Source organism: Mauremys reevesii, linkage group 8 (assembly GCF_016161935.1).
Source record: "Mauremys reevesii isolate NIE-2019 linkage group 8, ASM1616193v1, whole genome shotgun sequence".
Lineage (NCBI taxonomy): Eukaryota > Metazoa > Chordata > Testudines > Geoemydidae > Mauremys > Mauremys reevesii.
In genome coordinates this window covers 29,823,024-29,836,569 of record NC_052630.1, presented here as the reverse complement: position 1 = coordinate 29,836,569, position 13,546 = coordinate 29,823,024, and the positions used below count along the sequence as shown (strand labels likewise).

Below are 13,546 nucleotides of genomic sequence, written 5' to 3'. Positions count from 1 at the left end.
TGCCTGCTTTTACCTGTAAATAACTCTGATTTTTTTCCTAGTCAATAAATTCTTAGGCTATGGCTACACTTGCACTTCAAAGCGCTGCCGCGGCAGCGCTTTGAAGCGCTAAGTGTAGTCAAAGCGCCAGCGCTGGGAGAGAGCTCTCCCAGCACTGTCCCTACTCCACCTCCCTGTGGGGAATAACGTATAGCGCTGGGAGCCGCGCTGCCAGCGCTGGGGCTTTGACCACACTGGCGCTTTGCAGCGCCGCAATTTGCAGCGCTGGAGAGGGTGTGTTTTCACACCCTGCTGCAGCGCTGCAAATTTGCAAGTGTAGCCAAGGCCTTAGTTTACTATAAGTCTGACTACCAGTGTTGTCTTTGGTGAGAGATCTGAGGTATAAATTCATCTGAGGAAAGTGACTGGTCTATTAAGACTGGGAGCAACCTGAATATTTTGTGACCTTTGGTGTAAGTGACCATTTATCTCTTAGTCTAGTTTGCCTGAGTGGCAAGATAGAGTGGAATACCCAAGGGGACTGCCTGTGCCTCCATGGTAAGACTGTTTATAGTGCTTTCAGAGATCAGATTTGTTACAGGGTTATAGAACATATCACCAGTTTGGGGTGTCTGCTCTCCTTTTTTGACAGTCTGCTCTGAGGTTGGCACTTATGGTCCTAAGCCACTCCACATAGCGTGACACCTTCAAAGGCAACATTTAATCAACTAGTTTTATGTTATTTTAACACTAATTCCTTGCGGTGTATATATACACACTATGGAGTCTCTTATGATACTGAAGACACTACACTACTAAAGTACATTTCAAGTCCATTTGCTCATTTTTCTATTTGCAATGTAGTCTTTTTTTTTTTTCTATGATGATTCTTACCAGGGCATCAAAGACTAGAATGTCATATTCATCACTATGGGAATGTTCCATCATGATGTTAAACAGGGCATCCAAAGTGTCTTGAAGAAACTATATGATGGAAAATGAAACAAGACAAAATAATTAAAATAACCTGGAAAAATCACATTCAAAACTCATTTTGCAGATAATGGAACTTTGTTTCCTCTAGATGGATTTTTGGAGGCCCCTGGGAAAATTGCGTGGGTTTTTTTGTTGTTATCTGGGGATTTTTTTATGCACCTCAGAGGATATAGCCTTTAGTTGCTGGAATTTGACCATGTCCCTGAAGATTCCGATCGGTTAGTCCATAATATACACTTAGGTTTTTTATCAATGCTATGACGCTTTAAACTATCACTATCTGTAGTTTGTATATAATTAAAACAATTCCTGTCTTTTTGAGTGATATAGATCAATATTTGCTCTTTTCATCTTGAAAAGGTAACAGCACCAAAGATGTTTATCCCTCTAGAGCAGGGATCAGCAACCTTTGGCACGCGGCCCATCAGGGAAAGCCGCTGGTGGACCAGGACAGTTTGTTTACCTGCAGCATCCACAGGTTCGGCCAATTGCAGCTCCCACTGGCTGTGGTTCGCTGTTCCAGGCCAATGGGGGCTGTGGGAAGTGGTGGCCAGCACATTCCTCGGCCCATGCTGCTTCCCGCAGCCCCTTTTGGCCTGGAACAGTAAACCGCAGCGAGTGGGAGCTACGATCAGCCGAACCTGCAGACGCTGCAGGTAAACAAACTGTCCCGGTCCACCAGCGGCTTTCCCTGATGGGCCGCATGCCAAAGGTTGCCGATCCCTGCTCCGAGCCTGAGCCTGAGCCCATTATAGTCAATAGCGAGACCACTGTTGATTTGAATTGGTTTTGTCCTCAGTCCCTAGTGGGTACTGCACTTTTCACCCCCTCCCCATAGAACAGAGGTAGCTACTATAGCATTAGTTGCTTTTAGACTTAAAAGGTAAGGTTGATTTAAATTACATGACTCCTAATTTGGGTGCCTTCTCTTTATGTCTTCATTAACTATTAACACTGTTCAGTAATTTTTCACAAATTCTTACCTACCTTGCATTTGTTATAAGAAGGCAGGGCATTAATAATATATTCCCATTTTAAAAAAAAAACCCAACATATATAACCCAGCTATAAAAAAAAATGCTTATTCTCATGTATACCTGCTGACAGCAGCAGAAAGCACAAACTGAGCAAATATTCCTTTACCAGCTATGTTTGAGCAATGTTTACTATTATTCTCTTCCATCATTTTTAATCACCTGTCTATGACAAGCCCAAAATTAAAATTTAGCTCTGATGTATAGTTGAGTGTGTCAGAATACTTGTGAAAAGCACCACTTTGTCGCTAATGTCCCAATTCTGTATTCTCTGCACAAAGAAAATTCCCAGATGGATAAATCTTTAACCCCACTTGAGAATAAGAAAGCATAATGGATCAGGCCAGAAACCCATCTGTGCTCATCATCATCATCATCTGACAGTAGCTGACACTAGGTGCTTTGGAGAAAGGGGCAGAAACTCTTTAGTGGACAATTATGGAGTTTCCTGCCTACAAGGAAGTACCTTACTAACCCTTATAATTAGAGGCTGGTTTATGCATTTAAGATTATACCTCTTTCAAAACTTTAAAGATCAGGAAAGGTTTTCATTAGTATTTTAGAGAGGGCAGAAAGGAAAAAGTTAAAAAAAAACTTATCTGAAAGCAAATGTTTGTTATTTCTTGGATTAAAAACAACATGTATTCTCAATAGTTACTGTAAGATTCAAGAATTCTGTGTTGTGTTGAAGATAGCAGTCTGGAATCTGTTAAATGGGCTTTCATTATCATTTATCAAGTGCTTTACTAAAGTCCATATAGATTAGATCTACCACACTTCTCTTGTCTAAAGAATCAGTTATCAAAGAAAGGTGTCAGGTTACTCTGACAGCCTACCTCTGGTAAAACCATGTTGCATTATCTCCTATTTAGGTCTAATTATTCTTTCCTTCACAATTTGTTCTAAAGCCTGGCATATATAGAGATCGGACTAACGGGTCTGTAGTTCCCTGGATCACACAACCAGAGATAATATTTATGGGACCCAGCCCTTGTCACCTATTTTGCATAGTAAGTCAGTTTTATAGCTTCCTAAAAAGTAAACTAAAGGTGCAAAGTAAAATTCCAGTGCCGGGGGAGAAATGGTGCTTTTAGCTATTTTCCCAATGATTTGAACACATACAAAGTGCAGCGGGAAGACACATGGCACCACAAACTAGCAACAATAACGTGTTCACCTTGGCTAAGGCATGTGGAAGCAGTAAGATGTTGAATTAAGGATCTACAAGTGTTAGAATAATACTATGTTTGGAATATTCCTGGGACTCTGAGTTAGCTGAGCAATATTCCCTTAATCAAGGTGGGTGTCCCAGAAGACAACTGTGTGAAGCTTCAAGTAGACAGAAAATGAGCTATACCTATTGGATTACAGGACAGTATTACTACCTCTGTTAGTGATATATAGCTAGATAGATGTAGATACACATATGGGGAATAAAATTTGACAAGGAGAAAGACCAAGATTAAGCCATCTTTCTACCTTCCAGAAAAACACTAAAATAAAAATTGGAGGCAGGCACCTTTAGGAGGAGGAATGGGAAGTGGCAGAAGTCATTTCTCTTGAGGATTTGTATCTGCCAGATTTAGCTACTTCTGCAGCCTTGCAAATAGTCTTTACATGTAGCAATAAACAACTGATATTTAAAGTAAATGCATTTACTTGCATTTGTTAATGTAGAGGGCCTCAGCTTTATCCAATAGCTCTTTCGGTATTACAACATCTAATCTACTCTCATCTAGGCTAAACATTTGTTATGTTGTTACTTAGATTTTTTTCTACATGTGCATTTCAAATTTGCAAATATGGTCAAATGAATTTTATATGTATGGCTGAAAGAGGTCAAATACCTTCGGCTATATGTCCATATCTGCTAGTAAGTAAAAAAAATTAGCCTAACACAAATAGCATCAAAAAATTTATTGTACTCTGCACACTTGTTCAAACGTGGCCCAGCAAGCAACAATGTGTGATGTCAGCATAGGAATTTCTGACATTAAACTATCTAATATAAGGACTCTTACTCATAATAGTAATGAAATCCTAAGTTACCATCCTATAGTGACTACATGATTTTCTCCATCCATATTGTATCTAATATCTATTTTAAAATTATCCTTACCTGTCCCACTAGTTTAATCCTTATAAGTGTTCAAACTGTATTTTGCTTTCACCAAGATTGGTGTTAAGATGTATTGGAAATTGTTTCATGTGAGCATCTTGTACAATTAATGACAAAACTTTGTCATTATAATGAATTTATGTGAACAGAGAAAATTATCTCTCATTTAAGGAAAGAGTGATGAGCAGCTGAGCTCTGCAGAATCACCTCTTCCTAAATTATTGGAATGGTGTATTTTGTCCATTGTGCAGAGGAAGACAAGGTTCTGGAATAACAATGGCATACCTAACTCTACTAAATGGAAAAAAATAATCAATGTCATGAAAAACCAACGATATGACGATCCAATCCCCTCTATCAGACGACTGTTGAATGCCATGAACAACAGCCTGACAGAAGCCTAAATGTTCTATCCTCTGTCAAAAGAGAAGCAGCAGGCTCACAAAATCATCATTAAAGGGGAGAGGAACCCAGCAGTCTACTATGTACAGAACTCCAACAGCACCAGAACAGCAGCTGTGTAACAACGTGACACTGAAAAGGAGGTACCTTCACAACTTCCTCCCCATCCACAATCTTCAGTTTTTCTAAATTTTCCTGCAGCAGTTCTGGTTTCATGCGCCACTTCAAAAGACCCAGTAAACCCACTGAAATAAATTGCAGAGATGATAACTCATATGGATGTTAAAAAGCTTTAAGAATGTGTAATAGCTTTTTTTCGAATGCTTACACAAGAATCTGAACTGCGTACCATTTTGAGTTAGCTTTGTTGAACAAACCAGAGTTGAAATAGAAAAGGCATCCCGTGCGCTTACTGAGAGTCCTCCTACGCTGCTAGCACTTCGGCTTAAGGTCAATCCTTTATTCTCCACATGTTGGCGACAGGAAGGTAGAGTCAAATAAGCACCGGCATCCTCCATTTTCTTACTATCACCCTGAAAAGATATTAGTTATGTATTATTTGTACTGCAGGAATGCATAGGAATCACAGCCAGGGACGAGCATTAGGCACTGCACAAACATAACAAAAAGAGGGTCCCTGCCCCCAAAATAATTTACAAAGTAAGGATAGGTAAGAGAAAACAGGTGAATACACACAGACACGGGGAGCGCAAGTAAACACAAACAATGCTGGTCAGCAAGAAAGCTGTAGTCTCAGCACACCAGCAATCTCACCACTGTCAAGATTTTTTTTCTAGGCACCACAGGAAAAGTTTTAAGGAGGGGTGACTTTGAGGGTGCTCAAAGGGTGCTCCTTCCCCTATGCAAAAGGCAGCCTGGCAGAAATTGGAAAGGCGATTGTTTGAAAATGTAATAAGTGGACGATGCTGGCTGGTATCAGTGGTAGAATGCAGGCTGGAGTTGACTTCTCAATAGCACATGACAGACAAGTAAAGTGGGGATAGGACATGAAGGGCCTTGAAAGTGGCAAAGTAGTTTGCGTTTGATGAAATGGAGAAGAGGACAGTGAAAGGATGCAAAGAGGATGACATGATCAAAGCAAAAATCCTGGAAATTTTTCTTTGAAGCACCATTTTGAATGGATATAAAGGGGTGGGGGCAGGGGGGTCAAGACTGCATTTTTCAATGTCACAGAAGATGATATAATTGAGATCTAACAGGAGGGTGACCTGGACTGTCTGGATGGAGGGGAAAGGCCCTATCTTAGATACGTTATTCAGGAATAATTGGCAAGATGTAAAATGGGACATTATTTCTTCTGATTTGAAGAAATTCCATAGAAAGGCAATCAAAACAGAATTGTGGTGTTTGGCCTTGTAAGAGAGGCTGTGAATAGTGATGAGCCAAAGAAAATGACAATTTTGTATAAGGCAAAGTAAATCTGTATTCTGTAAAATTATTTTAGATGTCCTCTCAATAATTGTATGCACTTGAATATTGATTAGGGCGGACAGATACTATGACAGACCGAATGCAGTCCATCATAAAATCCAACTTGATTGCATTGTAACTATTCAGAAATGATAAATTAGGGAAAACTATACTCAGTTGACAATTAAGACTGGAACTGAAAACAGTCTCTCCAATACAAGCTTCTAGCAAAAGAAGCCTATTAAAATGAAAAAACAAAAACACAAAAAAAAAACACTTTAGTCAGATTATGAAATGGTAGGTACTAGGGAAGGAAAATAGAAAATACTTAATTACAGCTCTTGGAATGGCTACTTGCACCATATAGTACATCCATGAGTTTACAATATGTATCTAATACTGTTGCAACTATTCAAATTTCATGACTGTTCAGGTTTGAAGCTGAATTTCCAGACATATAAGAAGGCACAACTGCCAGGCCTGCAGAGCAAGTGTAGCAGATGTGGAGGAGAGTACGCTGACCTGAAATTCACTCAGCACAAGATTTCTAGATTCAGGAGACTTATTCTTTGACATTTACCATAGCTCCATAAGATTTGGCTTATGAAAGAAGGGCTGTGTGCAAACAGACCTATGGTGTCAGTTTTTATGGTTTTATATAATTCTTGAGATAATTTATGCTAATGCATCCCTAAGAGGTGTCAGGGATGCTTCCCAGTCTGACAAGATGTAGAGAGAGGCTTGGTGGCTACACTCAGGTTCTCACTCAAATGCATTAAAAAAACCATGGGTTTCCATCCCACGAGGAGATGTCCATTCTCTAGCTGCAGTCAAGCAAAGCACAGAAAAAACATGCAAATTATCAAGATATATTGAGGGCGGAAAGGTCACTTCTGAAGTTGAAGATGTACTAGAACATTGGCAAGTGTTGCCTGCTTCCTCAATTTTATCAGTTTCACAATTAGGTTAAAAAAAAAAGTTTCCATGAGAGTCTCAGCTTCCATTTTGAATAAAAAGTTTCTAACCCTCAGAGAAAAGCTTGAAAACATGATTCAAGTTCACACCAAAGGACTGAACATCAGAAAGCAAAAAAAGAAAAAAAAACAGCATATCTAAGAACTTTAAAAGGTCTTTAAAACCTCTTGAGTTTAAAGCCTCTCCATTTCTGGGATCCTGACTCATGTTATTAAATGCTTAGCGTTGGTGTTTCTGTGTTTGAATTCTAGAAGTAGCATTTCTCTGTCAGAAATTATCTGTCTATCTTCTACCACAAATATAATGTGCCAACTCAGTTTAACATTTCTAATATATATGCTCTTGCTTAACCAGAAGTTATGGGCATGATGCAGGAATCACTTGCTAAAATTTTATGGGTTGCATTATACAATCAATCAAGACTGGATGATCATAATGGTCCCTTCTGGCCTCAATATTTATCAGTTTTAGCACCAACAAGAGGTTGGCAAATATCTAAAAAAATACATTAATCTCCACTGGAATGTATAAACAGTTTGCTTTAGTTGTGTGCATGCCTCTGTTTTAGCTTGCCATGAATATTACAGAAAACTAGTTTACTGGACCAAACACATTTGGAAACAGCTAATTAAGTACAGGATTGATTATATTTCCAGGAAATTCATTTCCAGTTCCCAGTCTTCAGTATCTGCATGGGAAACCTAAGTTTAATATCATGCATCCAACCAGGGGGGAAAAATGTCAACCATGCCAACCAGAACAAACCAGCACTGTTCAAATGTCCAGTATCCAAAACCCTGCAACTGACTGTTCATATACAACCCACAGCTAAGTAGTATTTATTGTAATTATAAACCAACTGACCCCTCACAAATACAAGAAAGTCACAAGCTGTTCACAGATTATTCACAAGGCAGAAGAGATCATGGAGAAATTAACTGAATCAGTGTTTAACTGAATTTTATTCCATGCTCTAATGATGGTTTAAGTCCAGGTCTTGAGTTTTGTCCCAAGCTTCTAGAAGCAGGGACAAAGTAGACTTTAAGCAGGGCAACAAAGGTTAAAATGTGGGAACAACAACTGTCCTGTGTACTCTACAATGATTCCTACCTATAGCAAATGTTTGGAGTCATCTTAACTGGCTCTAGAAAAAGATGCATCCAGTCTTATCGATTCAGAGAAAGGACCACATAATTTAAGTCTTTAATAGGATAATGAGAGGAAGACCATAGAAAATTGGGAATATCTTAGAAGACTGAACAGTAAAAAAGTCAGTGAAAAAAATGATTCCTTCTATGCAACAACCTTCATTACTATACCTTTATTACTACCAACTCATGGGAGCCATCTTGAAGAGTTGTACCATCCTCCTTCATTAGCTTTACATAGGCCATTGCAAAATTCTTTTCTCCTTTGTCTTTAGCTACAAAGTACAAAAATTATGTGTTATTTTTTAAAAGGATCGGCAACCTTGATTGCAAACAAAAATAATAAAAAATCTGTACTTACACTCTTGAGATGACCTATGTCTGAACATGAAACGCAGATGTATTCTTTGCATGTCTTCAATGGGGACTGCCACCTTTTATAAATCAGAAGTTATAGCACATAATGAAACTGGTCTACTTTGAAATGAATATCCACCATTCCTTTAATTGCTGGGTTTAGCTACTCATGAAATCTGGGAAATTTACTAATTCTGGTTGATATTGTGAAGTTGTTCTTACTGAAAATTGCTGCATCAAGGAATGCCACTGTATACTGCTGACAGGCATGTAAGCACATCTCTTCCAGACTAGGGACGATGGAGAATAGTTACCTTTAATGACTGTACTCGGATTGCTCAGTATATATGCTAAAGAGGAGGATGTCTAGAGCTGGGAGAAGCCACTTCCTCCAGTCTGCATGTAAGTAGGCTTGGGTTTGAAGAGTGGAAAATTACTAGCAGCAGGACAAAGGAGCCAGGAGTTGATGATGGGATATATCAACTTGAGGGAGTTGGAAACACACAGAAAGTTTTGGGCAGGAGAGAGGGGAAGAGACAGGCATGCTTTCATAGCAGGGGAAACTCTGCTTAGGACCAATGTAGGTCAAAGCAAGCTGACCTGGAGGCGGGGGCGGGGAGAGAGAGAGAGAGTGCATGCATGCATGCATGTGAAAGGCTCCACGACTATAACAACAAACCATGGTGTTGAAGCAGAAGCACCCTGGACATACCCAGAGGACTCTGACCCGAATCATGCTCTGGACAGGTGAGGAAACTAAGGCAGGGAAATGTCATCATTCATTCATTCATGCAGGCTAAAAGTCTCTGTTAACTCTATTGTTGGCGTTTCTGTAGCAAGTATATAGACTTATTTTTGTATAGATCTGTGTATTTCTTGTGATTAAGAGCAATGGTGGTTTAGAATCCTGTGAAAGTCAGTCTGTGCATTGGGTGTTACACATATGCCCTTTAAGAGTTAACCTGTGGGTGCAGAGCACCCAGATGGCAGAATTTCTCCAAGAGGGAGTCTTTAAGCTATAGGAGAGTCTGAACAGTTAACACTGGTAACGGGGGGTAGGCAGCTGGATCACAAAATCTCAGCTTTCAGAAGAGTGTGCTGAATGGAGGATCATCACCCTGTGAGTATGTTGAGGGATCCCAACGAGAGGCAGTGCCTGTATTCTGTTCAACTCTGGAGGATTAAAGCAGATGGGGCCCAATGAAGTGGGGTTCCTCGCAGGTAGGGTTGCCAGGTGTCTGGTTTTCGACCGGAACACCCAGTAAAAAGGAATCCTGGCGGCTCTGGTCAGCACTACCAACTGGGCCATTAAAAGACTAGTTGGCGGTGCTGCGAGTCTAAGGCAGGCTAGTCCCTACCTGTCCTGGCACCATGCTGCACCCCGGAACAGCCAGGAGGTCCAGCTCCTAGGCAGAGAGGCCATTGGGCTCTGCGTGCTGTCCCCACCCCGAGCACCAGCTCCACACTCCCATCGGCCAGGAACCACAGCCAGTGGGAGCTGAGGGGCAGGGCTGGCAGGCGAGAGCAGTGCTCAGAGCCATCTGGCCCCCCACTTAGGAGCTGGACCTGCTGGCCCCTTCCAGAACACAGTGTGCTGCCAGGACAGGCAGGGAGCCTGCCTTAGCCCCACTGCACCACTGACTGGGAGCCATCCAAGGTAAGCCCATGCCCCTACCCTGAGCCCCCCCAAACCCAGAGCCCCCTCCCATACCCTGAACCCCTCATCCCCAACCCCACCCCAGAGCCCACACCCCCAGCCAGAGCCCTCACCCCCTTCTGGACCCCAACTCCCTTCCCCAGACCAGACCCCCCCACACACACACTGAACCCCTCATTTCTGGCACCACCCCTCCTGCACCCCAACCCCCTGCCTCAACCCAGTGAAAGTAAGTGAGGGTGTGGGAGAGCGAGCCACCAAGGGACTGGGAATGTAGTGAGCGGGGGGCGGGGCCTCGGGCAATAGGCGAGGCTAGGGTGTTCAGTTTTGTGCAATTAGAAAGTTGGCAGCACTACTCACAGCCATCTGGGGAGTGGGCAAGAGGGGGCACTTGACCAAACTTGAGACAGTCATAACCACATGCAAAAATCAGTGGTACTCTTCCCCACCTGTATGCTGGCCCTATAAAGCCTTGCATACACAAAACGCATTTGCCTAGGCCTGGCCTCAGTAAGCAGAAGATATGCTAGGCCTGAAATCATCTGCTTGGCATTCCTAATGAACTCAGAGGCACCACAGTCAAGCAGAATAGAGGAGGGTGTAAAAAAGGACTGCAGCAGGAGGAGTAGACTGAGCTCTGGGTGCCTGGGATCCTATTATACAGTCCAGGATGAAAATGTTCATCAGGACCACTTCCAATTTGCATGTGAGTATGTCTAAAGCCATCAGTTATAGGACTGACAACAGTTCATGTGCTAGAAAACAAATGAAAAAGGAAAGTGAAATTGTACTGTTAATTATATGGATCTATATAACACCTCTCAAAGCCCTTTAACATCAAATCATAAAGCCCTATGGAGCTAATTATACCTCTTCGGTAATGGATGAACTGGAGTAGAGAAATATTAAATGACTTTCCCAAAGCTGCAAAGCAAGTCAGTATCAGAGCCATGAAGAGAAGCAGGGCGTCATGACCAGATCATCAGATCACATTCCCACCCACTCTCTCACACCTCACAATCTGATTGCTAAAGAAATCACAAACACTACAAGGAAATTAATACATTATCCAATATTAGCAGCACTCCATTAGTATAAAACATTCTCATGATCTGACAGGTAATTCTGATGTCCATCTTGCATTTATTCCTATTTGCAGTATAGTAGTAGACGTGTTGGTCCCAGGATATTAGCGGGACAAGGTGGGTGGGGTAATATCTTTCATTGGACCAACTTCTGTGGATGAAAGACAGGCAGTCAATCTTTTCTCACCCACAGAAGTTGATCCAGTTTTACCCACCTTGACTCTCTTTATTGCTTAGACAGTGGTGGCTCCTAAAATCACATGAGACTATTTTGAAAATCACTAGCTACAACACAGCATTTTACAGTACCTTAATCTGACTTGAAACCCCAACTTTCAAATAAGTTAAGCACAACTATTTTCTAATAGCCCTCAACATAAAATCTGCTCAAGTTACTGCCAAAATTTAAAATGGAAACAAGATGTCAAAATACATTTGTCAGTGCTTTCAAGACTACACATACGTTTTACAGCTGCAGATGACCTACCTTCCTCTTTCCACTCTCACTACATACGTTAGTGCAGTCGCAGACTTATTATACAGATTACTGACATAATTTAGCCAATCTTCCATAGCACTCTTCCAAAACAGCATTGACTGTAGACTTGTCAAGTAACCTTGAGACATGTTTTGTAATTATTGCCTTCAGAACCTTCCAGACTATTCCAATTAAACACTGATTACATAAGTGTCTATTCGTTTTTCCTCTAACAGGCATCCAAGACCATAACAATCTAAAATTTACAAGAGGTTATTTACTATACTTGTTTAATCACTCAAGCTTCTCGCTTTCTCTGTTTTACACCAGTACAGCTAATGGTGTACTTCATTTTGAATAAGGCATATTCAGGACATAAAATAAACTAAGATGATCTCATTGGTTTTGCCGCTACAACAAAAAATCCTAACAGTTTTCTAGACTAAAACTTTAAGCATTACTTATCATGTATCCCTAACTGATAGTTGATGTAAGACATACATGCAACTATATTTCAAGACCTCAAGGTATTTGTTACAAAAAATGTGAGTTGCACTGTAATCGTCTTTTTAGGAGAAAAGATAGGAGCAGACAACTAAAGGGGAAAATATAAATGAAAAATGTTTGTGTCATACCTTTAATGTTTCCATCCAGCGTGGCTGTTTGACCTGATAGTAGAGAACTGATCTGTATTCACTTACAGGTTTGTCCCCTGCTCCCAAACAAATTGCATTCTTATACAAAAAGAGAGGAAAAAAATTCAACTTAGTTATTTTGTGTAAATAATTCATGGGCTGTGGGTAAAAGGCAAAACTCTCCTACTTTAGAACACTCCAATAAGGTACATATTTTCAGCATAGCAGATTTACAAAATTCATCCAAAGAACTAGAAGTTAAAGCTGTTTAACTATAATAAATACTAGCATTCTAGAAATCAGAGCCATGAAGAGAAGCAGGGAGTCATGACCAGATCATCAGATCACATTCCCACCCTGTCTCTCACACCTCACATTCTGATTGCTAAAGAAGTCAAACACTACAAGGAAATTAATACAATCATCCAATATTAGCAGCACTCCATCAATATAAAATGTTCCGAAAATTTCTGATCCTAAAGGTAACCAGTCTTATCATTTGTTTGTAACACTGATGTTTAATCTGATTCTTTAAAAAAAAATCCATACAAAATAAGTTCCCTGATGGGCTTGCATTGATCAGGTGGTATTTTACTTTGATTATTTCTAAATCTTCAGACATCCACAATGCATTTTATAGGGTTTTTAGCTCTAAATACATGCTAGTGCCAATCTTTTAACAAATCTTTAGCAGGTGCAACACTGACAACTGTATTCAGAGGCCAACTTGATTATTGGTATGAGCATGGGTTTCACTATACTCAATCAATGCAATTCAACTTGTTTATTCCAGTAGTGAATTTGGCCCATTGTATAGAACCAAGAACACGATCAATCTCATTTAAATGGAAAAGCATCTTCCAATTTAAGTGCAACAGAAAAAAATTGTTTACAGCTAGAGGCCACAGTGCTACATTTAATGACACACATAAAAAGGAGCACAGGATATTCTGTTCATTGCACAAATAATAAAAAAAAGTTGTATTATTTGTACTGTGATAGCACCTAAAGACGCCAGTCAGACCAGCAACCCACTGTGGTAGGCATTGTAGAAACACATAAGGAAGTCTCTGGCCCAAGGAGATTTTCTACACTTGAAGTAGATTATACTTCAACCATCCCATGTGTAAAAAATATTATCAAATGCCTCCTCTTCAGGTATTTTTAATGCTTCTCCAGTGTGTTTCTTCTTTATTTTATTTTTTGTACTGCAACCAAGTTGAACAATAAAAGTAGTCTTCAACCTAGTG

The 13,546-nt window shown here is 40.4% G+C and overlaps 1 protein-coding gene across 6 annotated transcripts in view; it reads right to left on the bottom strand.

Annotated features, from left to right (window-relative positions):
* DOCK2 (dedicator of cytokinesis 2) overlaps positions 1-13,546 on the bottom strand; it is a 509,152-nt gene that overhangs the window by 407,469 nt on the left and 88,137 nt on the right. For all 6 annotated transcript variants that reach the window (XM_039483819.1, XM_039483820.1, XM_039483824.1 and 3 more), the window contains 6 exons: positions 12,297-12,395; positions 8,446-8,518; positions 8,256-8,359; positions 4,880-5,063; positions 4,678-4,775; positions 874-963 (listed from right to left, as the gene is read on the bottom strand). In XM_039483819.1, the coding sequence (XP_039339753.1) occupies positions 874-963; positions 4,678-4,775; positions 4,880-5,063; positions 8,256-8,359; positions 8,446-8,518; positions 12,297-12,395 (648 nt within the window). The remainder of the gene's footprint in view (positions 1-873; positions 964-4,677; positions 4,776-4,879; positions 5,064-8,255; positions 8,360-8,445; positions 8,519-12,296; positions 12,396-13,546) is intronic.